The sequence below is a fragment of the Festucalex cinctus genome, chromosome 9 (genome assembly GCF_051991245.1).
Source record: "Festucalex cinctus isolate MCC-2025b chromosome 9, RoL_Fcin_1.0, whole genome shotgun sequence".
Taxonomy (NCBI): Eukaryota; Metazoa; Chordata; class Actinopteri; order Syngnathiformes; family Syngnathidae; genus Festucalex; species Festucalex cinctus.
The window spans coordinates 6,669,851-6,678,629 of record NC_135419.1 but is presented as its reverse complement, the minus strand read 5'-3'; the positions used below and the strand labels follow the sequence as shown (position 1 = coordinate 6,678,629).

Here is an 8,779-nt window from a genome sequence, read left to right as displayed (position 1 = left end):
TAAAACTTCCATTTTTGCACTGATCCAATTTCTTGTGCAACCCTAAAATACAAAAATAATAGTGCTGTCAATTTTCAGTATTTTTGTCAAATCAAGATTTAAAAAAAAATCAACCCCGCCCCCACCTCGATTTGTGGCTTTTCCAATATTCCTTGACCTGTAATTGCTGTTTTCAGCCACTTCAATATTTGAGTTTTTGCACCTTATGCAGTGGGAAAAAATTAACCACCTCAAGTTCAATTCTTCTCCATTTTTGAGTCGCAGTAAAAATAGATGTCCGTGTGTGAAATGTTACTTCACTGGCCCAAAAATTTGAACATTTTTTAGTTTTTATTTTCTATTTTTCTGAGGTAGATACACATTTTTCTCATATCACATCTTTTTTTTCCATAGCATAACTTTATTTTTGTAATATACGTTTTTTTCTGTCTACAGTATGACTAGGGGTGTTAAAAAAAAAAAATCGATTCGGCGATATATCGCGATACTACATCGCGCGATTCTCTAATCGATTCAATAATCGGCAGAATCGATTTTTTATTTTTTATTTTTTTTTATTTTTATTTTTTTTTTTTTTTTTTTTTTAGGATTCACACCTTGAGCATGGAAGAATGTTATATGAACGGCACATTAAGCCTTAATATTTTTATTTTAATGGCTGTTCAAACATGAAACAGATTACAACCTCTATAAGACTGAAATTTCAGATAAATAAATAATACATTTTCATATAAATCTTACACTCTACAAGCTTACTGATTAGTATTTTCTAAATATGAATGAAAAAAAATCGCAACAATCGACTTATAAATTCGTATCGGGATTAATCGGTATCGAATCGTGACCATTCGTATCGGGATTAATCGGTATCGAATCGAATCGTGACCTGTGAATCGTGATACGAATCGAATTGTCAGGTACTAGGCAATTCACACCCCTAAGTATGACTATGTTCATATTATAGCTATAGTCTCATAATGACATTATTGTAGCATTAACATGTTTTTATTGTCATATTGCTATTTAGTCATCTAAAATTACAAGTTCAAATTTGTAATTCAGGCCCTAATTCGATCTCACTTGTATTGTCCCGACTGCATCAAGACTTGAGCCATTTTATTATGTTGTTTCACTGATGTCCATTCAGTCTTTCCATCACGTGATCGTGTACGCATGAAGATGGTTCTATGATGGATCTGAAGTTAAACGAGGACAAGTGCTCGCCTCATTACTAACGAAAACATATTTCACCGTCATTTGCATAAAAACAAATGGCGTCTTATTTGCATCAATGTAATCGGTTTCACCGGGTCTATAACAGGAAGTCTAATCTCGACCGCACCTTCTATATGCTTGAACGTGTGTTTGGTCATGGATTGCATTACAATGAAATGACCACAAACATAATGGATGCACTTAAGAAATGACACACTCCAAATGAACACACACACACACACACATATACACGCAGTACACTGTCATTGCGTCACTACATTATCTCAAACATTAATGCTGCCGAAGTGGTCGTATCATATGTCGCTATTATTGTCAATAATGCTACACTTTGTAATGCATTACAATGCATTTAGAATGAAGCCTTGTGAGGACCGGCACACTTGGAATCCAATTAATTTTATTTGTACTTGCGCATTACTGTACTCTTCTTGAAGTGCTACAAGTGATGTTTAATGATGACATTTTGAGCGTTTGGTTTTCACCGCAGTGATCCATCCGAAATTTGTATTTCATTCGGTTCAGGTTGCAACTCACGCATAGCTCACTGTTCATGTTTTTGGTTAGGTGACTTTTTTTATTTTATTTTTTTGTTTTTTTTGTTTTTGTTTTGTTTTGTTTTGCTTGGAGACATTTCTGGCGACAGCCATTTTGAATTCTCTTTCAAATTTGGTCTCATTTTTATCCTTTTTTAGCGTTCACATTTTGAAGAATTCCTCTTAGAGATTTTATCCGATTATCTGAAGATGTTGAAGATGAAAATTAAAAGGCAAGCTTTTTCTTTCATCAAACTCGCTCAACTCATCGCTACATCCATCCCTATTAGGAAGTCCGCCATTTTGAATTTTCTTTTCAAGTCAAGTCAAGTCATTTTTCTAAAGGTCACACTGTGGGTGTTTCATCTGAAGATGATCAACAGGAAAAACAAAAGCAAGAAACTTGCCCAGGCAAAAATAAACAAATAATTGAATGAATGAATGAATAAATAAATAAATGAATAAATAAATAACATATGGGGTCTCTTGTGCCATTTTCGGGGGGGAATCCAATTCCAAAGTGCCAGTACCCGACAGTGACCTGCTGCAATGGCCCCTCAAGCACAGTTGCTTGAAATTATCATAGATGGAGAGTAAATGAATATGAATACTGAACAAAAATATAGAGACTTTTGTTTTTTGTCTCCCATTTTTCATAAGCTAAACTCAGAGATCTAAGATCATTTCTATGAACACTAAAGGCCCGTTCCTCTCAAATATTGTTTAAAATTCTATTAAATTTTGTCTTGGTGAGTACTCCTCCTTTTTCAATAAAATCTAGTTATGTGATAATCCACATGGATAATTTTGAAATGCTGTTCAGACAGTATGATGATGATGGCACAGGTGCACCCTAGGCTGCCCACAATAAACACTATATGGTCAGTTTTTATTTGATTTGGGTTTACATTCTGAAATTGTAATTTTATCGTGTTAAATTATTTATTATTCATCCATCAATTTTCTATACTGCTTACATAGGTTGTTTTTTTTAATTATTATTTTTTCTTTTTTTTTTTATAGTTCATTCCAAGTTATTTATTGTTTATTTATGTATATGTAGCGATTAAAAAACCCATTGAAGAATGTCTGTGTGCAAATGCACACGCTGTCACTGGAGGTTTGTGGTGAATGGAAAATGAGAATGAGGACAAAGAGGGAGGGACACTTTCTACTCCTCATTTGCACAGAGGAAGGGGAGGTCCAGTGATGGAGTGGCAGCAGAAGAAGGACAACCATCATCCGCATCTTCAATAAATCTCAGCTGAGCCCGGGTCACGTCCCATTGTAGCAAGCCATCTTCTTCATCTATTCCACCGAAATCTTCCAGTGAGAAGCGAGTGTTGGTTTCCAGCCTGTCCACCATGGTGTGGGGCTGGGTCACAGACTTCTTCACCTACGAGACCACCAAATCGGTGGTGGTCAAGAGCTGGTCGGTGGGCATCATCAACAGGATCGTGCAAGTCCTCATCATCGCTTATTTCGTTGGGTGAGTAATTGCGTTTGTGGTGACTGAAAATATAGCATTTCATGTTTAAAATTTCAATAGCGAGAAGTGCAAACGATTCATGCTATCAATTTTAATTATGATAAAGTTGCTTTTAGTATTGACAAAAAGTGATGGAATGGGCATTGAAAATATATGTTCAGATTTATTGTCATTTGGATGGCATTGGACTTTTAATGATGTTTAAAAAAAATAGGAACACATGAAGGAGATTTATTAATTTCACAATATGCAGTGCACTACAGAATACTTAATTTTTTAGCATGCACATTGTTATTGTCATTGTTATTATTATTATTATTATTATTATTATTATTATTATTATTGAGACTATGTTAAAAATGACTTGAGCAATTGTGCCAACATTATCATAATGAAAAATATTTCTAAATACTTTTTTGACAGTGTAAATCAAAGCAAGTTATATCCTATTTACCAGTAGTTACATTTAAAAAGCATAGGGGGGGGAAATCTCATATTTTAATTTGATTCATTTTTGAATGACCTTTTTCATTGACATTTTGCTATTATTATTATTATTATTATTATTATTGTTGAGACATTGAGATATTGTATATTAAAAATGGTGAACAGTTGTGCTACTAGGCCAACATTATCATAATGAAAGAAATTTCTAAATACTTTTTTGACAGTATAAATCAATGCAAGTTATATCCTATTTAGTCACATTTAAAAGCAAAACATATATATAAAAAAATATATAATATAAAAATATTTTAATTTGATTCATTTTCAAATGACTTTTTTCATTGACATTTTGATCTGTGTATAATTGACAGCCAAAAAAGAAAGACACTGATATGCGTTTTAAAAAAAATACTAATCTAAAAATATTGAAAAAAATAAATAAAATGAATAGGTGAATCCGCAGGTGCTGAATCACGAGTATGTCCAGTATATGCCCTGTGATTGGCTAGCGACCAGTCCAGGCTGTACGCAGCCTCCCACCCAATGTCAGTTGGGATCAGGTCCATGCAGCTCACCTGCAACCCTAATGAGGAGTTTGGATAGATGGCTTGATGACGTTAACAAGATTGTGACATAAGCGTGCTACTTCCATTTCTTGTATTTAAGCATTGATTGAAACTTTCTGTGCAGCTGGGTGTTCATCCACGAAAAAGCCTACCAGGTGTCCGACACTGGCATAGAGTCATCCGTCATGACTAAAGTGAAAGGCTTCGGCTACCATCAAAACCGGCTGATGGATGTGGCCGACTACGTCTTCCCCCAACAGGTGCAAATGGCAAAATGGAAAAAGCAAAATGTTTGATACAGCTTCAAATTTTTGCAGGTGTGCCAATATGTTTGTTTGTATGTTGCAGGGTGCAGCTGTGTTCTGCATCATGACTAAACTCATCATCACTGAGAATCAGTTCCAAGGAAAATGTAGAGAGGTGAGGCAACATTTTGTTTGCACCCTGTCACGTATTGAATTTTATTTTATTTTATTTTATTTTATTTTATTTTATTTTATTTTATTTTATTTTTATTTTATTTTATTTTATTTTATTTTATTTTATTTTTATTTTATTTTATTTTATTTTATTTTATTTTATTTTATTTTATTTTATTTTATTTTATTTTATTTAAATTGATTTCTCAATTAATAAAGTAATCTGGAGTTCACTTAATTTGCACGTCTACAAGCATGTATATCTTTCAAAAAAAAAAAAGTACGTTTTTTTTTTGTCACACTATTTTTGTTGAATAAATGTACTTGGTTTAACTTCTATAAAAGTGGGTGGCTGTGTAAAATGATTTAAAGTAACTGTAACACAAATGTGTCTTTGCATGTTTCAGCATGGGAAGCGGTATAGCTGCGACACAGACGACAACTGTGAGCGGCATCTTGGTTCCATCCTTACAAACGGTAAAAGAACCTTTCTTCTAGTGGGAGTACTGACAACCGTGGAACCTCCAAAGTCAAGCGCAATCGATTCTGTAATGCTGGTTGGCTTCAAAGTTGTTCTAATTTAAAAAACAAAACAAAAAAACCTATGAAAATATGGGATTTAAAAGGAATTAGTCTGTTCCAGGCTCTAATTCTTGTCGCCATAAAACCTTTTTCTTTATTATTTTTAAAGGGGATGTTTAAACAGCTAGCAATATTTGAATGTAGCAGTCAACCCCCCCACCGCCCCCACGCTAACTGGTCAGCGCAAGGCTGCGGGGGTTTGCTCGCTATGCGTGTGTCAGAGAATACATGGCAAATGTCGCACTTTCTGTCTCTGACTGGTGCTTTTTGCTTGTGCCAGTGGTTTCTTAAAAGTCTTCTTAGCGGTCCAAGATGGCACCAGAGAGAGATTATTTATTTTCCATAGGATACTGTCATGTCGGACTGATACAAATATGAAGTGATTTTTTGCAAAATTGCAAACTCCCCCGTTAAGATCAAGAATTAAGACTAAAACAAAAGCAGTTCTCACACCCTCTGATGCACCAGGGAAGATTACTGGTGTTTGTCTTCACGGCGACAACAAGTCCAAAGGTCAGTGTGAGGTGGCGGGCTGGTGTCCGGTCGAGAACGACAGCATCGAGATGTGAGACACGTCGCTCAAATCGTCGAACATGATGTTCCACGCCGTCCTCATCTCACTTCTGTCTGCGTGCTCCCGCAGTGAGCCGATGGTGGACGTGGAAAACTTCACAATCTTCATCAAGAACAGCATCCGCTTCCCTCTTTTCAACATCACCAGGTAGGTCGCGCATGTTATGGATTTGTCGCATCATAACCGATTGGAATATTTGTCCCCCAGAGGAAATTTTCCATCCAACATGACATCTGATGACATAAAGAGGTGTAAATACAACCCTGACACCAACCCCTTCTGCCCAATCTTTGCTGTGGGCGACATACTGAAGTACACTGGACAGAATGTGGCCAGCCTGGCTAAACAGGTCTTCTTCAGATTCTCCACTTCATGATTCCAGTTAATGCACTTACAGATCCTCAATATTTATCACCAACCTCTTTTTTTCCAGGGTGGCGAAGTCGGAATAAACATCGAATGGAAGTGTAATCTAGACCTGGACATTGAGTATTGTGTACCCAAGTACTCATTCACCCGACTCGATGCGCCTTTCGCCAAGAACGCCGTCTCCAAAGGGTTCAACTTCAGGTTGTTTGCCAACTTGCTCGTTCTCTCGCGTCACGCTCACCGCCTCATCTTGTCTTTCTCTTTACGTAGGTTTGCCAAATATTTTAAGATGCAGAATGGTACTGAATATCGGACACTGCACAAAGCTTTTGCCATCCGCTTTGATGTCATGGTGACCGGCAAAGTGAGTTTGAAGGGTGGCCTTTCTTGTTTTACGCACATTTGATCTACATTGCTGAAGTAGGACTGTATGCAAATATATTTGCATTTAAAAACGTTTAAAGTAGATATAAACACAAGGGAAATGCATTATTTGTATTTACAGTATGTGTTTTAATTATTTTACTGTTTATTTTAGTTTATTAAAGGGATTCTTGACTAATTGAGCCATTTTCAACAGTAAGAAGATCATATTTTGTCGATAACTTCGTTATTTTTCATGAACAATTAATACCTTTAAAAACTAGCTTTGCCACTTGTCAATGGCTCAATTGGCTGACCAAACCCAGAAAGCAGGTGATCCATGATTGGTAATTACCTATTTCCTCAGCACAGGTGATGTCATCTTCAGTCGACAGCAAATGGAAAAATTTGATTGTAAAGGTATTAATTGTACATGAAAAATAATGGAGTTATCAAATTAATTCTGGACAAAATATTAACTTCTTACTGCTGAAAATGACTCAATGCGTCAAATGTCCCGTTAAGAAAATGAAAGCTTAAATTATATTGTTTGAATAAATATTATACAGTAGTGCCTTGTGATAGGATTGACCCCACTTATGAGTTTTTCAACATATGAGCTGTAGTTTGGATTTTTTTTTTCTTTTGTACTGAGCAGCTCACGTGTGATTGGTTGTTACCTGTCCTGAGCAACTGTGATGTTATTTTCAGTTGACAGGAAGTGGCAAAATGGCCGCCCTCTGTGATGGATGATAATGGGTGGATTTTGCTGCTTAACTCATATTCCACAAATGCAGTATTAATCAGAATGCCATATTTAGACTAATGGGGCAATAAAACATTATTTTTAAGATTTATTTATTTTTTATTTTTTTAAATGCCATTTCTAGTTGAAGTTAACTGTTGAACTAAACCTAAAACAAAGAGAATTATACTTTATTATTATTATTATTATTATCGTTGTTTTGTAGAAGATTATTTGTGCACTATTCAGAATCCCTTGAATTCATTACTTTCTTATTTTAGGCGGGAAAGTTCAACACAATCCCAACATTAATCAACCTGGTCGCTGCCTTCACTTCCATTGGACTTGTAAGATTCCAAATCATGAACATTAATATTTTCCATACAACTTTGCCACCATCTTCATTTCATTTTCTGTTTATGGCAGGGTACGGTTCTTTGTGACCTCATCCTACTGAACTTCCTAAAAGGAGCAGACCAATACAAAGCCAAGAAATTTGAAGAGGTAAAATTGACTTTGACTTCACAATGTGCTGTGACCAACTACCGTTTTCGCTTGCATCTTTAGGTGTCAGAAGCTCAGATAGAGGCTCAGATGGAAGCCGAAGCCTCCCTTGCTGCGAGCCCCAGCAGCCAGATGTCCATCAAAGAAGGCATGAAGAGATCCTGCGACTCTGGAGCTCATTCTCTGGCCACTGCTGACCAGTCTGTGTGACACGGAGTTGACCTCTCGATGTTCTCGCCAGTCATTAAGCCTTTTCGTGACTGTGAATACTGCAGTTTTTGGTTCAACGAGCTTAAGGCATTGTATAAAGATGGACTGCACTGCAGAGCAACTTCAAGGAGTATTTATAATAAGCAAATCAAGTAGTAAACATTCAAGAGCGACGCCCACCAGAAGGATTTTGCCCTTTTGGTTGGAGCTTTTGTTAGAGTTATGTCTATTAATGAAACAGCGTATATGCCATGGAAGAGGCGGGACTTCCGACTTCCGTGATTTTGCACATGAGCTTTGATTCCGGTCCGGGTTGCGAACGCGCAACCGAAGGGCACAAAGTCGGAAGGGCAAATATTGGGACGCAGCCCACACGTCGCAAACCGAACCGGAACCAAAGCTGATGTGCACAAACAGTCCCGCCTCTTCCGTGGCTTATACCCCACTCAAGGGGGAAATGTGAATTAATAACTTATTATTTTACTCACAAGAACAACAAAATCTTATACATTGATTCTCACTCAATGAGCAAGCCACTTGAAACACATCACTTGCACCCCACAAAATCAGTTGTGCAACCAAGTTCGAAAATGTAGTATAAGCCAATTAAGCTGCAAACTAGTGTACAATAAAGCGGAACTCAAGTCAAACATTTTCTTTGGAATATGTTCCATGTGCCACCACTCGTCTAAACACAGTTTTCTGATTAATATTGTGTAGGTGGAATAAGAATTAAGCAGAT

At 36.5% G+C, this 8,779-nt stretch overlaps 1 protein-coding gene across 1 annotated transcript; it reads left to right on the top strand.

The window, feature by feature from the left end:
* The first annotated feature begins 2,318 nt into the window (after positions 1-2,318).
* On the top strand, positions 2,319-8,274 carry p2rx3a (purinergic receptor P2X, ligand-gated ion channel, 3a). Its single transcript, XM_077532842.1, has 13 exons — positions 2,319-2,362; positions 3,100-3,258; positions 4,396-4,531; positions 4,620-4,691; positions 5,098-5,167; positions 5,741-5,837; positions 5,916-5,993; positions 6,054-6,195; positions 6,280-6,416; positions 6,486-6,579; positions 7,605-7,670; positions 7,750-7,827; positions 7,891-8,274. The coding sequence occupies exons 1-13, from the start codon at positions 2,319-2,321 to the stop codon at positions 8,035-8,037; spliced, it is 1,320 nt and encodes a 439-aa protein (XP_077388968.1). The 3' UTR covers positions 8,038-8,274.
* The last annotated feature ends 505 nt before the right edge of the window (positions 8,275-8,779 follow it).